Genomic DNA, 21,473 nt, shown 5'->3' on the forward strand with positions numbered 1-21,473 from the left:
CTGATGCTGGTTTAAATCGTAGACACAAAATGTTGGAGTAACTCAGTGGGACAGGCAGCCAGCATCTCTGGAGAGAAGGAATGGGTGACGTTTCGGGTCTAGGCCTTGCTTCAGGTGGGGCACAGGAAAGGGGGGCGGAGGAGGGGAGTCGGAGGGAAGGGGGTGGGGAGTTGTTGATTCGTTACCTAATATTACCAAGCCCTTACCTCATTCTCAAAGATAGAACATTGAGCAACAGACACAGATGGAGGGGCATGGTACAACTTGCAGAGACACAGAACGGAAACCAAAGCCAACGGGGCAGCCAACGACAAGGCTCTGTGGGGAAGGACCACAGTCTAGGGTCATTGTTGGACATTGTAGGCAGGGAACGGGTGGGATGTCCCTAAAACAAGTTGGTTTTAGTTTAGTTTAGTTTTTTGTCACGTGTACCGAGGTACAGTGAAAAGCCTTTGTTGCGTGCTAACCAGTCGGCGGAAACACAAAACATGATTACAATCGAGCGGTACACAGTGCATACTTTATTTATCCCAGCAGGGAAATTGAGCAGCCAACAGTCATAAAACACAAAGTACATGAAACATGAAATTTAAAGTGACGAGAGGAAAGGATTGGGGCTGTGCAAAGATTTGGGGGGTGTGGTGGGGGGGGAAACAGTCTACCCCATGACAGAAGGGGGAGGAGTTGTACAGTTTGAGAGCCACAGGGAAGAAGGATCTCCTGTGGCGTTCTGTGCTGCATCTTGGTGGAACCTGTCTGTTGTTGAAGGGTGAGCTTAGCATAGAGACATAGAAAATAGGTGGAGGAGGAGGCCATTCGGCCCTTCGAGCCAGCACAACCATTCATTGTGACCATGGCTGATCGTCCCCTATCAATAACCCGTGCCTGCTTTCTCCCCATATCCCTTGACTCCACTAGCCCCTAGAGCTCTATCTAACTCTCTCTTAAATCCATCCAGTGACTTGGCCTCCACTGCCCTCTGTGGCAGGGAATTCCATAAATTCACAAAGTTTTTTCACACCTCAGTCTTAAATGACCTCCCTTTTATTCTAAGAAGCTGTATTGTCCAGGCTCATCCTCCCCTCCAAGCCAACCACCCATGAACCCAACCGCCTCCAAGACGGAGACAGCCTTCCTGATGAGTTTGTTAATCCTATGTTATACACGATAAGGGAATAACGTTTAGTGCAAGGTAAAGCCAGTAAAGTCCGATCAAGGATCGTCCAAGGGCCAATGTGGGGACATCACCGCAGGGGCCACATGAGTGGCAAGGGTGCCGGGTATAATGTTTAGGAAGGAACTGCAGGTACTGGTTTAAACCGAAGATAGACACAAAATGCTGGAGTAACACAGGCAGCATCTCTGGAGCGAAGCGTAGGTTCGTTCACCAGGTTAATTCCCGGGATGGCGGGACTGACATATGATGAAAGAATGGGTCACCTGGGCTTACATTCACTGGAATTACGAAGGATGAGAGGGTATCTTATAGAAACATATAACATTCTTAAAGGATTGGGCAGACTAGATGCAGGAAGAATGTTCCCCATGTTGGGTGAGTCCAGAGCCAGGGTCACAGTTTAAGAACAAGGGGTAGGCCATTTGGGACTGAGATGGGGAAAAACTTTTTCACCCAGAGAGTTGTGAATCTGTGGAATTCGCTGCTGCAGAAGGCAGTGGAGGCCGATTCACCGGATGTTTTCAAGAGAGAGTTAGATTTAGCTCTTTGGGCTAACGGAGTCAAGGGATGTGGGAAGAAAGCAGGAACGGGGTACTGATTTTGTATGATCAGCCATAATCATATTGAATGGCGGTGCTGGCTCGAAGGGCTGAATGGCCTACTCCTGCACCTATTTTCTATGATTCCATGAATGGGTGACGTTTCGGGTCGTGACCCTTCTTCAGACTGAACGTCACAGAAAAGGGAAACGAGAGAGATATAGACGATGATGTAGAGACATGGGACAAATGAATGGAAGATGTACAAAAGAAAAGTACAATGATAAAGGAAACAGGCCATTGTTAGCTGTTTGCTAGGTGAGAACGAGAAGCTGGTGTGACTTGGGTGGTGGGGTGGCTGGTGTGACTTGGGTGAGGAACATTCAGCCTCTGAGAATGTCGGGAGAGTTTTAGCACAGTTCTTGTGTATTGTATGTTTTTTTAAATCTGAATATAGTTTATTTTTGTATTTTTTAAACAAATAATGAATTCACTGACCTCTCCGACGATGATATCAATGACAGACTCGTAGACGCTGACTGGAAGCTGCAAGATAAGAGAGAGACGCCAAGGGTTTAATACGACCAGTCTTTTTTTTCTGCAGCCAAGTTCTTCCCAATTAAGGGTTACAAGGCGAGATCACGCTGTGCTGCCTTCAGAACAGAAACCTGGCTTCAATTTTCAATCTGGTACCTTTTTATACTTCCTGTAATTACCTGCTGCCAACAATATCAAAGGCTGCACACCCCCCCCCCCCCCTCCGGGTTCCCTGTATTCAAACATCCACCACTTTAAAAAAAAAATCCACGACCCTCCTCCGTCGGTGTTCCACTTGTTTGGAGTTTTTTACAGAACCGTGGCATAGAAACATAGGTACAGGAGTAGGCCATTCAGCCCTTCAATATGATCATGGCTGATCTAGCCCTGTCCCACGGTACGAGTTCATTCCAAGAGCTCCCCCGAGTTTAAAAAAGAATCAAACTCGTGGTAAGCACGGAGAATGAACGTAGCGGGTACGTCGGAGCTCGGGGACGTCTCTTAGCACTAACGGCAGGTACTCGGGAAGACTCGCTAACGGCAGGTAAGCACGGGAAGACTCGTGAAGATTTTTCAACATGATGAAAAATGTCCACGAGAGCCCCGAGTACCGACGAGTGGACGTTACCATAAATCTCCGAGTTCGAATCAGGGCAAACTCGGGAGAACTCTTGGAATGAACTCGTACCATGGGACAGGGGTTTTAATCAGTAGCTCATTCCTGCTTTTCCCCCATATCCTCTGATTCCTTTAGCCTTAAGAGCTATATCTAACTTGAAAACATCCAGTGAATTGGCCTCCACTGCCTTCTGAATTCCACAGATTCACAACTCTCAGGGTGAAAACGTTTTTCCTCATCTCAGTCCTAAATGGCCTACCACTTATTCTTAAACTGTGTGACCCCTGGTTCTGGACTCCACCAACATGGGGAACATTTTTCCTGCATCTAGCCCATCCAATCCCTTAAGAATTTTATATGTTTCTATAAGATTCCCTCTCACCCTTCTACATTCCAATGAATACAAGTCCAGTCAGTCCATTCTTTCATCATACAGTATACCAGTCCTGCCATTCTTGGAGCTAACCTGGTGAACCTACGCTGTACTCCCACAATAGCAAGAATGTCTTTCCACAAATTAGACCAGAACTGCGCACAATACTCCAAGTGTGGTCTCACCAGGGCCGTGTACAATTGCAGTAGGACCTCCTACTAATAATAATATTGTCATTGCACATCAGTGCAATGAGATTTAGTATGCAGCTTCCAACCGATGTCAAAAAATAAATAAATAAATGAACTGTGCGACGTGACCATCTGAGGGAGACAGTCCAGGTGGAATGGGGGGCACTCAGCAGGGCCGGTTCAGAGCCGCTATAGCTCTGGGAATGAAGCTGTTTCTGAGTCTGGAGGTTCGGGCGTAGAAGGCCTTGTAACGTCTGCCGGAGGGAAGTAGTTCAAACAGTCCATTACAAGGGTGTGAGGAGTCTTTATGTCCTTGCTCCTATACTCAAATCCTTGCTCCTATACTCAAATCCTCTCGATATGAAGGCCAACATGCCATTAGCTTTCTTCACTGACTGCTGTACCTGCATGATTACTTTCAGAGACTGATGTACAAGAACACCCAGGTCTCGTTGCACCTCCCCTTTTCCTAATCTGACACCATTCAGATTTAAGCCCAGTCGATCCATTCTTTCATCATATGTGGATGACTGGGCCATGCCTAGTCACTACTTACTGACATTCCTCAGCGCGCACTTTGCCAGGTTGCTGTAGAGTCCTAAAGTGTGGAAACAGGCCCTTCGGCCCAAATTGGCCACGCCGACCAACAATCACCCCGTACACCAATTCCATCCTACACTCTAGGGGCATTTTCCGAAGCCCATCTACACATTACTTTTGAAGATGGATGACAAAATGCTCGAGTGACTCAATGGGAGAGGCAGCACCTCTGGAGAAAAGGAAGGGGTGACGTTCTGGCTCGAGACCCTGCTTCAGTGGATCGGTGGTTGGCGCGGACTTGGTGGGCTGAAGGGCCAGTTTCCATTTGGGTCGAGTCTGAAGAAGGGTCTTGACCCAAAACGTCACCCATTCCTTCTCTCCAGAGATGCTGCCCCTCCCGCTGAGTTACTCCAGCATTTTGCGTCTATCTTCAGTGTAAACCAGCATCTGCTGTTCCTTCCTACACTTTACTTTAGACTTTGGATATACAGCGCGGACACAGGCCCCACAGGCCCAACTTGCCCACGTCGACTAACATGCCCCATCTACACTTTACTTTAGACTTTGGAGATACGGCATAAAAGCAGGCCCTTCGACCCACTGAGATGCTGCTGAACTCAGCGGGCGGGCAGCATCTCTGGAGAGAAGAAATGGGTGACATTTCGTCTTAAATCCTTTTCTATTTACCCATGTTTGGGCCATATCCATCTGAACCTTTCCTATCCTCGTATAGTGCCCTCCATAATGTTTGGGACAAAGACCCATCATTTATTTATTTGCCTCTGTACTCCACAATTTGAGATTTGTAACAGAAAAAAATCACATGTGGTTAAAGTGTACATTGTCAGATTTTATTGAAGGCTATTTTTATAGATTTTGGTTTCACCATGTAGAAATTACAATTCTATGGACTGTGTTCATACATAGTCCCCCCATCTCAGGGCACCATAATGTTTGGGACACATGGTTTCACAGGCGTTTGTAACTGCTCAGGTGTGTTTAATTGCCTCCTTAATGCAGCTATAAGAGAGCTCTCAGCACCTAGTCTTTCCTCCAGTCTTTCTATCACCTTTGGAAACTTTTATTGCTGTTTATCAACATGAGGACCAAAGTTGTGCCAATGAAAGTCAACAATGCCATTATGAGACTGAGAAACAAGAATAAAACTGTTGGAGACATCAGCCAAACCTTGGGCTTACCAAAATCAACTGTTTGGAACATCATTAAGAAGAAAGAGAGCACTGGTGAGCTTACTAATCACAAAGGGACTGGCAGGCCAAGGAAGACCTCCACAGCTGATGACAGAAGAATTCTCTCTATAATAAAGAAAAATCCCCAAACACCTGTCCGACAGATCAGAAACACTCTTCAGGAGTCAGGTGTGGATTTGTCAATGACCACTGTCCGCAGAAGACTTCATGAACAGAAATATAGAGGCTTACTACAAGATGCAAACCACTGGCTAGCCGCAAAAATAGGATGGCCAGGTTAGTTCGCCAAGAAGTTCTTAAAAGAGCAACCACATTTCTGGAAAAAGGTCTTGTGGACAGATGAGACGAAGATTAACTTATATCAGAGTGATGGCAAGGGCAAAGTATGGAGGAGAGGAACTGCCCAATATACAAAGTGTACCACCTCCGTGTTATGGCATGGGCATGTATGGCTGCTGAAGGTACTGGCTCACTTATCTTCATTGATGATACAACTGCTGATGGTAATAGCATAATGAATTCTGAAGTGTATAGACACATCCTATCTGCTCATGTTCAAACAAATGCCTCAATACTCATTGGCCGGCGGTTCATTCTACAGCAAGACAATGATCCCAAACATACTGCTAAAGCAACAAAATAATTTTTCAAAGCTAAAAAATGGTCAATTCTTGAGTGGCCAAGTCAATCACCCGATCTGAATCCAATTGAGCATGCCTTTTATATGCTGAAGAGAAAACTGAAGGGGACTAGTCCCCAAAACAAGCATAAGCTAAAGATGGCTGCAATACATAGGTATGTTGCAAAGCCTACCTGAAGCGTCGTTGAAGATCTGCTGCTGAGGGTGTGCGCGATTTTGGCGCCGTTTAGAGGGGGCGGGTTTAAAACGCGATTTTCTCTAAGCTGTTCCAATCGAAAATGTTCAGCCTAGTTAATTATTAACGAAAAATCGCTGGAAGACCCCGTCGCAAAAGCTATTATTAGGTTTAAAGGCCTTGAATAATAGTTATAGTAGTTTAAAAATCAATCTCTAAACCCGCGACCGCCAGCAACCGCAGGGTCTCATAAAGCAAATAGCAGAAGTTAGGTTGTATATTTTTACATTAAAAAGGGCTTCTAAAGATCCCTTTATACTAAGTTTAATATTGCGAGTAGCTCAATTTGGGCCCATTATATCGCGCAGTATTTTTCTCGGCATTTGGGGCACAAATCTACCGCAATGTGAACGTTCTAAACCAGCGCGTTTCACAGGGACCCACTGGAAAGCTGATTTAAATGGGCATTTATTTACAGCAATTAAACACTAAATTCCTTCCATTTGGCCTATAAATTAATGTAAATGAGATTTAAAAATCATGTTTTATTGTGAATTATTTGTGAATATTATTTGGACATTTAGGCTATTTAAAAATGTTAATCATTTATTAAGAAATGGATAGATGTTTAGATCTAGTAATTGAAGTCTGAAATTAGCTACAATTAGGTAACTAACTAATTATATGCTTTAATTTCAGGTCATCCAAGTAAGATTATTTTATATTTGTTTCAGAATGCTTCAATCTATGATAACTGAAAATTTCATTCAGTTCTCTTAATTTTTAAGAAAGTTATGGGCTTTTGACTGTTCACGATCACAGCTTTTTTGTTATGTCCATAGAAAATCAATAGGGAACAAGATGCTCATTTCCCAGTATGAAAATGGCCATAACTTTTTAAATACTTGAGATATGAAAGTGAATTAGGTGTCAAATTAAACTTATTTTTATGCTTTATCTGATGGGATAAATTACAGACTTGATTTTTAAAATCTCAAAATTTTGTAACATTGCTACAACACAGGCCTGGCAGAGCATCACCAGAGAAGACACCCAGCAACTGGTGATGTCCATGAATCGCAGACTTCAAGCAGTCATTGCATGCAAAGGATATGCAACAAAATACTAAACATGACTACTTTCATTCACATGACATTGCTGTGTCCCAAACATTATGGTGTCCTGAAATGGGGGGACTATGTATAAACACTGCTGTCATTTCTACATGGTGAAACCAAAATGTATAAAAATGGCCTTTATTAAAATCGGACAACGTGCACTTTAACCACATGTGATTTTTTTCTATTACAAATCTCAAATTGTGGAGCACAGAGGCAAATAAATAAATGATGGGTCTTTGTCCCAAACATTATGGAGGGCACTGTACACGAAACATGAAATTAATGTGACCAGTGAAAAGGATCTGTGCAAAGATTGAGGTGGGGATGGGGGGGGGGGGGGAGAGGGGAGGTGGTCTACCCCACGACAGAAGGGGGAGACGTTGTACAGTTTGATAGCCACAGGGAAGAAGGATGTCATGTGGCGCTCTGTGCTGCATCTGTATCTGTTGCTGAAGGTGCTCCTCAGGATGACCAGTGTGTCATGGAGGGGATGAGCTGTATTGTCTAGGATGCTCCGCAGTTTGAGGAGCATCCTCCCCTCCGAGATCACCTTAGTTAGTTAGTTACTCCAGAATTTTGTGTGTTTTTTCAGTGTAAACCAGCACCTGCAGTTCCTTCCTGCTCCTCTAGCTGCTCGTTCCATACGCCAGCCACCCTCTGTGTGAAAAAGCAGCCCCTCACATGCCTGTTAAATCTCTCCCTGCTCACTTTAAACCTACGGTTCTGGATTGCCCTACTTTGATTGAGTTTACGATGATGTCCCTTTTCAGCCTTTCAGCATTTTTTATTAAATTCCCTCCCACTGAAGACCTAGGCTTCAACGGGAAACAAAAATACTCTTTCAGCGCCAGCCATAACGCAAAATCCACAACATGTCCCACTGATTTCCTCGCCAAGATGTGGTGTGGACAACTGCTTGTTGTGCTGTGGAATGGGGTGGAGAAGGAACACCCATTGTTTTACTCCAGGCAAACCACAGGTATAAAATATTTACAAAGACGCGCTGTCTATTACAAACAGCTGAGGTGCAGCTGTAATCGGCAGCATCTGTGCCGAGCAAAGCACAAAGCGCCAGAGGAGGCCAGCGGGTCAGGTAGCATCTGTGGAAGGAATGGGACAGGCGACGTTTCAGGTTGGAAGAGACACAGAACGCTGGAGTAAAGTGCCTGTCCCACGAGCATGCGACTCCATGCGGCAAGCGCGACCTAAAGGGCCGGTCCCACCAGCATGCGCCTGCATGCGGCAAGTGCGACCTAACCAGAAGCGGGGGCCGCGCAGAGGTCGAGTGAGTGACATGAAGTTCGAGCTAAGTCCGCGGGAAGTTCGCGCGTGACGTACGGCGTCGAGACGGCTGCGGGCCGGCAGGCTGTTGCCGCGCGGAATTTTTAAACACGGTCAGTTTTTCGGAGCCCCGCGCGATGTCGGGACCAGCTCCGCACAACTCCATACGGCTCCGGCGATTGAAGTGGGACCGGCCCCGCGAGGCCGTACGGCTCAAGCGACTACGTTAGGTCGCACTTGTCGCATAGAGTCGCTTAGGTCGCGCTTGCCGCATGGAGTCGCATGCTCGTAGGACAGGCCCTAAATCATGAGAGGAATAGATCGGGTAAATGCACTGAATCTCTTGCCCAGAGTAAGGGAATCGAGGACCAGATGACACAGGTTCAAGGTGAAGGGGAAAAGATTTAATAGGAATCTGAGGGGGTAACATTTTCACACAGAGGGTGGTGGGTGTATGGAACGAGATGCCAGAGGAGGTAGTTGAGGCAGGGACTATCCCAATGTTTAAAAAACAGTTAGACAGACACATGCACAGGACAAGTTTGGAGGGATATGGACCAAACGCAGGCAGGTGGGACATGTTGTAGTGTAGCTGGGACATGTTGTCCAGTGTGGGCAAGTTGGGCCGAAGGGCCTGTTTCCACACTCTATGACTCCAGAACTCAGCGGGGCAGGCAGCGTCGCTGGAGAGAGAATGAGTGCCGTTTCGGGTCGAGACCCTTCTCCCTGCTTCAGACTTGCGGAGAAGAGACAAGGAGGTTTATGAGAATGATCCCAGGAATGAGAGGGTTAACATAGGTTGAGCGTTTGACGGCGCTGGGCCTCCACTCGCTGGAGTTTAGAAGGATGAAGGGAGACCTCTTTGAAACTTACAGAATAGCGAAAGACCTGGATAGAGTGGATGTGGAGAGGATGTTTCAACTAGTGGGAGAGTGTAGGACCAGAGGGCACGGCCTCAGAATAAAAGGATGTACGTTTAGGAAGGAGATGAGGAGGAATTTCTTTAGTCAGAGGATGGTGAATCTGTGGAATTCATTGCCACAGATGGCTGTGGAGGCCAAGACAATAGATATTTTTAAGGTGGAGATTGACACGGGTGTCAATTGGTTGGTACGGGTGTCAGGGGTTATGGGGAGACGGCAGGAGAATGGGGTTGAGAGGGAGAGATAGATCAGTCATGGTTGAATGGCGGAGTAGACTAAAGGGGCCAAATGTTGAGGCAATCTTTCTCTGCTGATTCTCCACTGACTGGTTAGCACACAACAAAAGCTTTTCACTGTTGCTCGGTACACGTGACAATAAACTAAACTGAACTGTCACCTCCTTACAATAGCAATGTCACTTTCCTCCTCCTGACCCGATTTACTGGGTGTGGAAGCTGTTCACTTTAGGATACTGCAGCCACAGTCTTTTCGCTACCAGGATAGCATGCAACAAAAAGGCTTTTCACGGTACCTCGGTAATAAAGGGCGGTGAATCTGTGATATTCATTGCCACAGACGGCTGTGGAGGCCAAGTCATTGGGTATTTGTGAAGCAGAGATTGACAGATTATTGATTAGAAAGGGTGTCAAAGGTTATGGGGAGAAGGCAGGAGAATGGGTTGAGAGGGAAAGATAGATCAGCCATGATCGATGGGCAGAGTAGACTCGATGAGCCAAATGGCTTAATTCTGCCGTCAGAAAGAACTGCAGGTGCTGGTTTAAATCGAAGATAGACACAAAATGCTGGAGTAACTCAGCGAGACAGGTAGCATCTCTGGAGAGAAGGAATGGGTGACGTTTCGGGTCGAGTCTGAAGAATTGTCTCGACCCGAAACGTCACCCATTCCTTCTCTCCAGAGATGCTGCCTGTCCCGCTGAGTTACTCCAGCATTTTGTGTCTATCTTCGGCTTAATTCTGCTCCAGTATATTACGGTCAAAAGGGCACCACGTAAATTTGCTCTTTTTTAAAAAATGGGTTTGTCCAAAAAACGCAAACTTGGCCAAAAACTCAAACTTTCCAGTCAATAAAAAATAATAATTGTACTGTGGCACAAATTAATGCAAGATTTTGGCTGCAGGTTTTGCAACTAATGTATACATTGTTGGTTTAAAGGGGCTGTCATTAAGGGAAAGAAAGAGTTCTACATTCTAGGACGGCACGGTGGCGCAGCGGAAGAGATACAGCATGGAAACAGGCTCTTCGGCCCACCGAGTTCGGGCTGACCGGTGATCACCCCGTACACTAGCACTATCCTACACACTAGGGACAACTTACACATTACAGAAGCCAATTAGCCTGCAAACCCATACGTTTTGAGTATACGAGCAGGGAGGTTCTACTGCAGTTGTACAGGGTCTTAGTGAGACCACACCTGGAGTATTGTGTACAGTTTTGGTCTCCTAATCAGAGGAAGGACATTCTTGCCATAGAGGGAGTACAGAGAAGGTTCACCAGACTGATTCCTGAGATGTCAGGACTTTCATATGAAGAAAGACTGGATAGACTCGGCTTGTACTCGCTAGAATTTAGAAGATTGAGGGGGGATCTTATAGAAACTTACAAAATTCTTAAGGGGTTGGACAGGCTAGATGCAGGAAGATTATTCCCGATGTTGGGGAAGTCCAGAACAAGGTGTCACAGTTTAAGGATAAAGGGGAAATCTTTTAGGTCTGAGATGAGAAAAACATTTTTTACACAGAGTGGTGAATCTCTGGAATTCTCTGCCACAGAATGTGTAGTTGAGGCCAGTTCATTGGCTATATTTACGAGGGAGTTAGATGTGGCCCTTGTGGCTAAAGTGATCAGGGGGTATGGAGAGAAGGCAGGTACAGGATACTGAGTTGGATGAACAGCCATGATCATATTGAATGGCGGTGCAGGCTCAAAGGACCGAATGGCCTACTCCTGCACCTATTTTCTATGCTTCTATGTCTTTGAAGTGTGGGAGGAAACTGGAGCACCCGGAGAAAACCCACACAGGTCACGGTGAGAATGTGCAAACTCCGTACAGTCAGCACCCATTGTCAGGATCGAACCCGGGTCTCTGGCGCTGTAAGGCAACACTGGGGCGGCACGGTGGCACAGCGGAAGAGTTGCTGCCTTACCGCGCCAGGGAGCCAGGTTCGATCCTGACTGCGGGTGCTGTTTGTGCGGAGTTTGCATGTTCTCCTTGTGACCACGTGGGTTTTCTCCGGATGCTCTGGTTTCTTCCCACACTCCAAAGACGTACCAATTTTGTAGGATACTTGGCTTTTGTAAATTGTCGCCAGATAGAACTAGTGTATGGGTTTGATGGCTGATCGGCGCGGACTTGGTGGGTCAAAGGGCCTGTTTCCTCACTGTATCTCCGGAGCCCCCTGAGAAAGCCCAAGTGGTCACTCCATTCAGGCAGCACCCGTGGTCAGGATCGCTCGGGTCTCTGGCGCTGTAAGGCACCAACTCTACTCTTTGTTTCTGCATCTATCTGTCCAAATGTCTTTCATAAAAGTCGATAATGTATTAGCTTCTACAACTTCCTCTGACAGATGTAGAATAAATTGCAAAATGAATCACCAGCGGGCAGTGTCAATGGGATGTCACCAGGTTACGTAAAATAGCACAATGGGATTTAATGATGGACAAAACGTAAATGCATCTGGATTAAAAAAAAGAAAAACAGGAATTTAATGAAGTGAAAAAACGTGATCAGAAATCGTTAATAAGTAGTGGGTTTAATATGGGGTTGTTGAACATAAAGTCCTAGAGTCATTCAGTGTGGAAACAGGCCCTTCGGCCCAACATGCCCCATCTACAGGACACAAAGTGCTGGAGTAACTCAACGGGTCAGGCAGCATCTCTGGAGAACATGGATAGGTGACGTCTTGGGTCAAGATCCTTCTTCAGCCTCATTAGTTAGCAAGCAACAAAAGCTTTTCACTGTACCTCGGTAAACATGACAATAAATTAAACTTATCTAAACTTGGACCCACGTGGTCACGTTTGGCCCATATCCCTCAAAATCTTTCCTGTCCTTGTACTTGTCCAAATGTCTTTTAAATGTTATTAAAGTCCCTGCCTCAACTACCTCCTCTGGCAGTTCGTTCCATTCACCTACCACCTTCTGTGTGAAAAAGTTGCCCCACAGGTTCCTATTAAATCTTTCCCCTCTCTCACCTTCAACCCATGTCCTCTGGTCCTTCATCCCCCTAAATAAGACACTCTGTGAATTCACCCTTCTTCAGACTCGACCTGAAACATCACCTATTCCTTTTCTCTAGAGATGCTGTCTGTCCCGCTGAGTTACTCCTGCGTTTTGTCTATCTTCGGTTTAAACCAGCATCTGCAGTTCCTTCCAGCACAACCTACAAAACCTGTATGCCTTTGGAGTGTGGGAGGAAACCGAAGATCTAGGAGAAAACCCACACAGGTCACCTTGTGAAGGTACAAACTCCGTACAGACAGCACCCGTAGTCAGGATTGAAGCCGGGCCTCTGGCGCTGTAAGGCAGCAGCTCTACCTGCTGCGCCACCGTGCCGCCCTGACACAGTGCTAATTAATACAGTGGGATTTTGACAAGGGGCAAGGGGCCCAACTTGCCCACACCGACCAACATGTCCCATCTACACTAGTCCCACTCCAGCCCCCCTGCAGGAACTATACATCAGAAGGTGCAATTCCAGAGCCAACAAGATCATGGGAGACCCCTTCCACCCCAGCAATGGACTGTTCCAGCTGCTACGGTCAGGCAAACGCCTCCGTTGCCATGCTGTGAGAACGGAGAGGACGAGGAGTTTCTTCCCAGAGGACATTAGGACTGTAAACTCCTATCTCTCCAGGGACTAACTTTACTGTACCATTTTACTGTTGTGTGGTGTCTTTTTAAAATGGCTGTTTTTTCCTTTCTCTTCCACAAATATGTAATATGTGAATATGTGATTCTGTTCCATTCTGTCTGTAGTTTGTTTGCTTGTTTTTTTGCACAGTTCGCGAGCATTGCCACTTTTCATTTCACTGCACATCTCGTATGTGTATGTGACGAATAAACTTGACTTGACTTGACTTGCGTTTGACACTTAGTTAAATCCTTAGTTTAGGTTTGTTTAGTTTAGAGATACTGCATGGAAACCGGCCCTTCATCCACGCCGACTAGCGATCACCTCGTACACTAGCACTATCCTACACACTAGGGACAATTCACAATTTTACCAAAGTCAATTAACTTACAAACCTGTATGTTCACAAGTTCTCAAGTTATAGGAGTAGAATTAGTCCATTCGGCCCATCGAGTCCACTCAAGAGTGATTTATGTCCAGATAGGACAATGAAATTCTTACTTGCTGCAGCACAACAGAATATGTGGGGTGGGAGATTGCAACCTTCACGAGGTCCGCCCTGTTTCGACGAATGCAATCAACCTGGCGTGCACAATCAAGTAAGATCAAATAGAACAAGTTGTCCTACAACATTAGGCTGTGCACGCCATACGCAAGAAGAAGAACAGAATATGTAAACATAGTACAGAACGGAAGAAAAATAGTGTGTATATATACACACACATACTCAATAAACAAAACAAATATAGTGCAATAATAATAATAGTGTGTTGTAGTTCAGAGCTTATTTGTTGTGGTGACAATGCCACCTTTAAACGAGATGTTCAACTTAAAGGCTTACTTACGTCTGTGTGTTTTGTCATGGGGTTTAGCTTCAGGAAGAGTGGGCTTTCAATGATTTCACACACCTGCGGAGGACAGGGATGAGCGGAAAGTTGATCAACAGAGAAGAGAGAATCCCTCACATTTAGCAGCTGCCCGTATCTTCACAGCGACATAGTAATTAGCACCAAACACTCTATTACCACATGGTGACGCAACAGTAGAGTTGCTGCCTTAAGGGCCTGTCCCACCAGCATGCGACTGCATGCGGCAAGCGCGACCTAACGTGGTCGCTTGAGCCGTACGGCCTCGCGGGGCCCGTCCCACTTCGATCGCCTGAGGCGTATGGAGTTGTGCGGAGCTGGTCCCGACATCGCGCGGAGCTCCGAAAAACTGACACTGTCCAAAAATTCCGCGCGACAACGGCCTGCCAGCCCGTAGCCGCATTGAGGCCGTACGCACCGCCTCGACACCGTACGCAGCGTCTTGACGGCGTTGCGCGATGACGTCACCGCCCGGTATGTCGTTGCGTGATGACGTCACCGCCCGACGCCGTGCGACGTCCAAATTCAGTCGGCCCACCTCCTGCCCAGCTGATTGGTGAGTGTGATGTCGGAACCAGCCCCGCACAACTCCAGACGGCTCCGCAGTTGGAAGTGGGACCGGCCCCGCGTGGCCGTACGTCTCAAGCCACCACGTTTGGTCGCGCTAGACGCATGCAATCGCATGCTGGTGGGACAGGTCCTTAACAGCGCTTACAATGTCAGAGACCCGACAGGTGCACAGTGTCTGTACAGAGTTTGTACGTTTAGTTAAGTTAGAAACATAGAAACATAGAAATTAGGTGCAGGAGTAGGCCATTCGGCCCTTCGAGCCTGCACCGCCATTCAATATGATCATGGCTGATCATCCAACTCAGTATCCCGTACCTGCCTTATCTCCATACCCTCTGATCCCCTTAGCCACAAGGGCCACATCTAACTCCCTCTTAAATATAGCCAATGAACTGGCCTCGACTACCCTCTGTGGCAGGGAGTTCCAGAGATTCACCACTCTCTGTGTGAAAAAAGTTCTTCTCATCTCGGTTTTAAAGGATTTCCCCCTTATCCTTAAGCTGTGACCCCTTGTCCTGGACTTCCCCAACATCGGGAGCAATCTTCCTGCATCTAGCCTGTCCAACCCCTTAAGAATTTTGTAAGTTTCTATAAGATCCCGCTCAATCTCCTAAATTCTAGAGAGTATAAACCAAGTCTATCCAGTCTTTCTTCATAAGACAGTCCTGACATCCCAGGAATCAGTCTGGTGAACCTTCTCTGCACTCCCTCTATGGCAATAATGTCCTTCCTCAGATTTGGAGACAAAAACTGTACGCAATACTCCAGGTGTGGTCTCACCAAGACCCTGTACAACTGCAGTAGAACCTCCCTGCTCCTATACTCAAATCCTTTTGCTATGAAAGCTAACATACCATTCGCTTTCTTCACTGCCTGCTGCACCTGCATGCCCACTTTCAATGACTGGTGTACCATGACACCCAGGTCTCGCTGCATCTCCCCTTTTCCTAGTCGGCCACCATTTAGATAATAGTCTGCTTTCCTGTTTTTGCCACCAAAATGGATAACCTCACATTTATCCACATTATACTGCATCTCCCAAACATTTGCCCACTCACCCAGCCTATCCAAGTCACCTTGCAGTCTCCTAGCATCCTCCTCACAGCTAACACTGCCCCCCAGCTTAGTGTCATCCGCAAACTTGGAGATATTGCCTTCAATTCCCTCATCCAGATCATTAATATATATTGTAAATAGCTGGGGTCCCAGCACTGAGCCTTGCGGTACCCCACTAGTCACTGCCTGCCATTGTGAAAAGGACCCGTTTACTCCTACTCTTTGCTTCCTGTTTGCCAGCCAGTTCTCTATCCACATCAATACTGAACCCCCAATGCCGTGTGCTTTAAGTTTGTAAACTAATCTCTTATGTGGGACCTTGTCGAAAGCCTTCTGGAAGTCCAGATACACCACATCCACTGGTTCTCCCCTATCCACGCTACTAGTTACATCCTCGAAAAATTCTATAAGATTCGTCAGACATGATTTACCTTTTGTAAATCCATGCTGACTTTGTCCAATGATTTCACCACTTTCCAAATGTGCTGCTATCCCATCTTTAATAACTGACTCTAGCAGTTTCCCCACTACCGATGTTAGACTAACTGGTCTGTAATTCCCCGTTTTCTCTCTCCCTCCCTTCTTAAAAAGTGGGGTTACGTTTGCTACCCGCCAATCCTCAGGAACTACTCCAGAATCTAAAGAGTTTTGAAAGATTATTACTAATGCATCCACTATTTCTGGAGCTACTTCCTTAAGTACTCTGGGATGCAGCCTATCTGGCCCTGGGGATTTATCGGCCTTTAATCCATTCAATTTACCCAACGCCACTTCCCGGCTAACCTGGATTTCACTCAATTCCTCCAACTCCTTTGACCTCTGCTATTTCAGGCAGATTATTTATGTCTTCCTTAGTGAAGACGGAACCAAAGTAGTTATTCAATTGGTCCGCCATATCCTTGATCCCCATGATCAACTCACCCGTTTCTGATTGCAAGGGACCTACATTTGTTTTAACTAATCTCTTTCTTTTCACATATCTATAAAAACTTTTGCAGTCAGTTTTTATGTTCCCTGCCAGTTTTCTTTCATAATCTATTTTTCCTTTCCTAATTAAGCCCTTTGTCCTCCTCTGCTGGTCTCTGAATTTCTCCCAGTCCTCCGGTATGCTGCTTTTTCTGGCTAATTTGTACGCATCATCCTTCGCTTTGATACTATCCCTGATTTCCCTTGTTATCCACGGATGCACTACCTTCCCTGATTTATTCTTTTGCCAAACTGGGATGAACAATTTTTGTAGTTCATCCATGCAGTCTTTAAATGTCTTCCATTGCATATCCACCGTCAACCCTTTTAGAATTAATTGCCAGTCAATCTTGGCCAATTCACGTCTCATACCCTCAAAGTTACCTTTCTTTAAGTTCAGAACCATTGTTTCTGAATTAACAATGTCACTCTCCATCCTAATGAAGAACTCAACCATATTATGGTCACTCTTGCCCAAGGGGGCACGTACAACAAGACTGCTAACTAACCCTTCCTCATTACTCAATACCCAGTCTAAAATAGCCTGCTCTCTCGTTGGTTCCTCTACATGTTGATTTAGATAACTATCCCGCATACATTCCAAAAAATCCTCTTCCTCAGCACCCCTGCCAATTTGATTCAACCAATCTATATGTAGATTGAAGTCACCCATTATAACGGTTTTGCCTTTGTCGCACGCATTTCTAATTTCCTGTTTGATACCATCTCCAACTTCACTACTACTGTTAGGTGGCCTGTACACAACACCCACCAGCGTTTTCTGCCCCTTAGTGTTTCGCAGCTCTACCCATACCGATTCCACATCCTGCAAACTAATGTCCTTCCTTTCCATTGCGTTAATCTCCTCTCTAATCAGCAACGCTACCCCACCTCCTTTTCCTTTCTCTCTATCCCTCCTGAATATTGAATATCCCTGGATGTTCAGCTCCCAGCCTTGGTCACCCTGGAGCCATGTCTCCGTGATCCCAACTATATCATAGTCATTAATAGCTATCTGCACATTCAACTTATCCACCTTATTACGAATGCTCCTTGCATTGAGACACAAAGCCTTCAGGCTTGTTTTTACAACACTCTTACCCCTTATACAATTTTGTTGAAAAGTGGCCCTTTTTGATTTTTGCCCTGGATTTTCCGGCCTGCCACTTTTACTTTTCACCTTGCTACCTATTGCTTCTACCCTCATTTTACACCCCTCTGTCTCTACGCTCACACATTTAAGAAACCCTTTCCCTTTAACTCCATCCTCCACTAGCCCATTCGACACCCCACCCCCCTTATTCAGTTTAAAACCACCCGTGTAGCAGTGGCAAACCTGCCTGCCAGAATGCTGGTCCCACACCTGTTAAGATGCAATCCGTCCCTTTTGTACAGTTCCCCCTTACCCCAAAACAGATCCCAGTGATCTAAGAATCTAAATCCCTGCCCCGTGCACCAGTTCCTCAGCCACACGTTCAGGTCCCGTATCTCCCTGTTCCTGCTCTCACCAGCACGAGGAACTGGAAGCAAACCGGAGATAACAACCCTGGAGGTCCTGCTTTTCAGCATTTTTCCGAGCTCTCTAAAGTCACGCTGCAGAATATTCATCCCCGTCTTTCCGACATCGTTTGTGCCGACATGCACTACCACTTCCGGATGTTCACCTTCGCCCTTGAGGATTTTCTGCACTCTGTCCGTGACATCCTGGATCCTGGCACCAGGAAGGCAGCACACCATCCTCGCATCCCGTCTGTTGCCGCAGAAACCCCTGTCCGTACCTCTCACAATGGAGTCTCCCACTACAATGGCGTTGCCTGCCTTAGGCCTTTTTGGTTTTGGCTCAACAGCCCTATTCGCATCACAAGCCAGTCCGCCGCCCAGTGTAAACACCTCTTCTGTCCCGACAGCTTCTAAGTGGGTGAACCTGTTCACAAGAGGTACAACCCCCGGGGACGTTGGCATTCCATGCTTCCCTCCCGTTCTCACTGTCTCCCACCTTCTCTCTTCCAGTACCTTAGGTGTAACAATCGTACTGTAGGACTTGTCGAGGAACGACTCCGTTTCTCGGACGAACCGGAGGTCATCCACTTGCTTCTCCAGTTCCCCAACACGGCCCTTCAGGAGCTCTACCTGGATGCACTTTTCGCATTTGTAGCAGCCAGAGGCACCAGCGGTGTCCTTGACCTCCCACATACTGCAAGCATCACACTGAATCAGCTTGCCTGACATCTCCTTCTTTCGTCTCTCCCTCTGCAGTGTTTTGCGTAGTCTCCTCTCCTCAGCCTCCTCTCCGAAGACTCTCGAGCCAAAGACTCACACTTTTCTCACAGGGCACTCTCGAGCCAAAGACTCACACTTTTCTCACAGGGCACTTCACTCACAAGGCCGCTCACTCACTGCCGCTCGCTAAGAGCAGTCTTGCTTAAATTGACTGATAAATTGCCTGATTTACCAATTTACAAACCAAATTCCTCAGTTTTCAACTGTTTTCACTTCTCTCCTCCCACTTGAGCTAGAGCCAATCAGTCGTATCTCTTGCTAATCTCCTCCTGCTGCTGCTGTTGTTGCTCCCAAAGCTACAGCAGTTCTGAGTTACAGCGTTCAGAGATACAGCGTGGACACAGTCCCTACGGCCCACCCAGTCTGCACAGACCAGCGACCCCCGCACACTAACACCATCCTACACACACTAGGGACAATTTTACACTTATACCAAGGCAACTAAACTACAAACCTGCACGTCTTTGGAGTGCGGGGTGGAACCAAATATCTCGGAGAAAACCCACGCAGGTCACAGGGAGAACGTACAGACTCCATAGAGACAGCACCCGTAGTCGGGATCGAACCCGGATCTCCGGCGCTGTAAGGCAGCAACTCTACCGCTGCGCCACCGTGCCGGCCCAGTACGTTCTCCCCGTGACCTGTGTGGGTTTTCTCCGAGTTCTTCGGTTTCCTCCCACACTCCAAAGACGTGCAGGTTTGTTGGTAAATTGGCTTGGTGTAAATGGTGTAAATTCCTCCCTCGTGTGTGGAGGAATTGAACTGCCAACAGTCATAAAACACAAGATACATGAAACATGAAATTAAAGTGATGAGTGGAAAGGATTGGGGATGTGCAAAGATTGGGGTGGGGTGGTGGGGGGTGGAGGGGAAGTCAGTCTACCCCATGACAGAAGGGGGTGAGGTTGTACAGTTTGATAGCCACAGGGAAGAACGATCTCTTTCAGTGTGTCAACCAGATGCTAGATTCGAAGATGGGTCCTGATCCGAAACATCGTCTGTCCATTCCCTCCGCAGATGCTGCCTGGCCTGCTGAGTTTCCCCATTACATTATGTTTATGTTCAAGATGCCTGCATCTGCAGTTCCTTGTGCCTCCTTATATTATGTCAGCCTTGTAGACGCAAAAAGCTGGAGTAACTCAGCGGGACAGGCAGCATCTCTGGAGAGAAGGGATGGGTGACGTTTCGGGCCAGGATCCTTTTTGTGTCAGCCTTGGTTGGCTAAATGCAAGGGTTCCCAACCTGGGTAGACAAAAATGCTAGAGAAACTCAGCGGGTGAGGCAGCATCTATGGAGCGAAGGAATAGGTGACGTTTCGGGTCACGAGAGTGTGGGAGGAAACCAAAGATCTCGGAGAAAACCCACGCAGGTCACGGGGAGAACGAACAAACTCCATACAGACAGCACCCGTAATCAGGATCAAACCCGGGTCTCCGGCGCTGCATTCGCTGCAAGGCAGCAACTCTACCGCTACGCCACCGTGACCGCTACCCTAACCTATATATCGTTAATATATATTGTAAACAACTGGGATCCCAACACCGAGCCTTGCGGCACCCCACTAGTCACTGCCTGCCATTCTGAAAAGGACCCGTTAATTCCTACTCTTTGCTTCCTGTCTGCCAACCAGTTCTCTATCCATGTCTCAATACTCTACCCCCAATAACATGTGCTCTAATTTTGCACACTGATCTGTACCTCTGAAACCTAAAGTAAACATCAAAAGACTATGTAACTGTCTTCCATCCGATTACATACTACAGTAGACTGACCTGCTTGTGAACATGGATATCAGATTCATCTGGAGGACCACCAGTGGTATACCAGCCCAGGAACTCCATGTCCTTGAATACCTGCTTGACTGGAGGAGGAAGAAAAACAATCAATGACTGGAAGATCGCAGACAAAATGATTTAATGTTTAAGTTTATTACTGTCATGTGTGCCGAGGTACAATGAAAAGCTTTGTTCTGCAAGATATGTGTACATAATCATGAGAGGAATAGATCGGGTAGACACACAGAGTCTCTTGCCCAGAGTGGGGGAATCGAGAACCAGAGGACATAGGATTAGGGTGAAGGGGGGAAAGATTTAATAGGAACATGAAGGGTATCTTTTTCACGCAAGGGTGGTGGGTGTATGGAATGAGCTGTTGGAGGAGGTAGTTGAGGCAGTAAAGAGACACAGAACAAATGAATGAAAGATGCGCAAATAAACTGATACAGGCCATTGTTAGCTGGGGACAAGGTGAAAATGAGTTGCAGACAATGAGACTCAACAAGAAGACTTTGAAGCTAGTACGACTTGGGTGGGGGAATGGAGAGCAGGGTAACGCAAGGCTTACTTGAACTTAGATAAAACAATATTACTACCACTACGTTGTAAGCTGCCCAAGCAAAATATGAGGTGCTGTTCCTCCATTTTGCAGAGTAGGTTAATCGAGAAGCATAGAAACGTGGAAAATAGGTGCAGGAGTAGACCATTCAGCCCTTCAAGCCAGCACTGCCATTTAATATGATCATGGCTGATCATCCTA

The 21,473-nt window shown here is 46.6% G+C and overlaps 1 protein-coding gene across 1 annotated transcript in view; it reads right to left on the reverse strand.

The window, feature by feature from the left end:
• cops6 (COP9 signalosome subunit 6) overlaps positions 1 to 21,473 on the reverse strand; it is a 43,149-nt gene that overhangs the window by 11,361 nt on the left and 10,315 nt on the right. The window contains exons 4-6 of the mRNA XM_033016018.1: positions 20,711 to 20,799; positions 14,046 to 14,108; positions 2,215 to 2,262 (exon numbers count right to left, since the gene is read on the reverse strand). Of these exons, the coding sequence (XP_032871909.1) occupies positions 2,215 to 2,262; positions 14,046 to 14,108; positions 20,711 to 20,799 (200 nt within the window). The remainder of the gene's footprint in view (positions 1 to 2,214; positions 2,263 to 14,045; positions 14,109 to 20,710; positions 20,800 to 21,473) is intronic.

This window comes from Amblyraja radiata, assembly GCF_010909765.2.
Source record: "Amblyraja radiata isolate CabotCenter1 chromosome 43 unlocalized genomic scaffold, sAmbRad1.1.pri SUPER_43_unloc_1, whole genome shotgun sequence".
NCBI lineage: Eukaryota > Metazoa > Chordata > Chondrichthyes > Rajiformes > Rajidae > Amblyraja > Amblyraja radiata.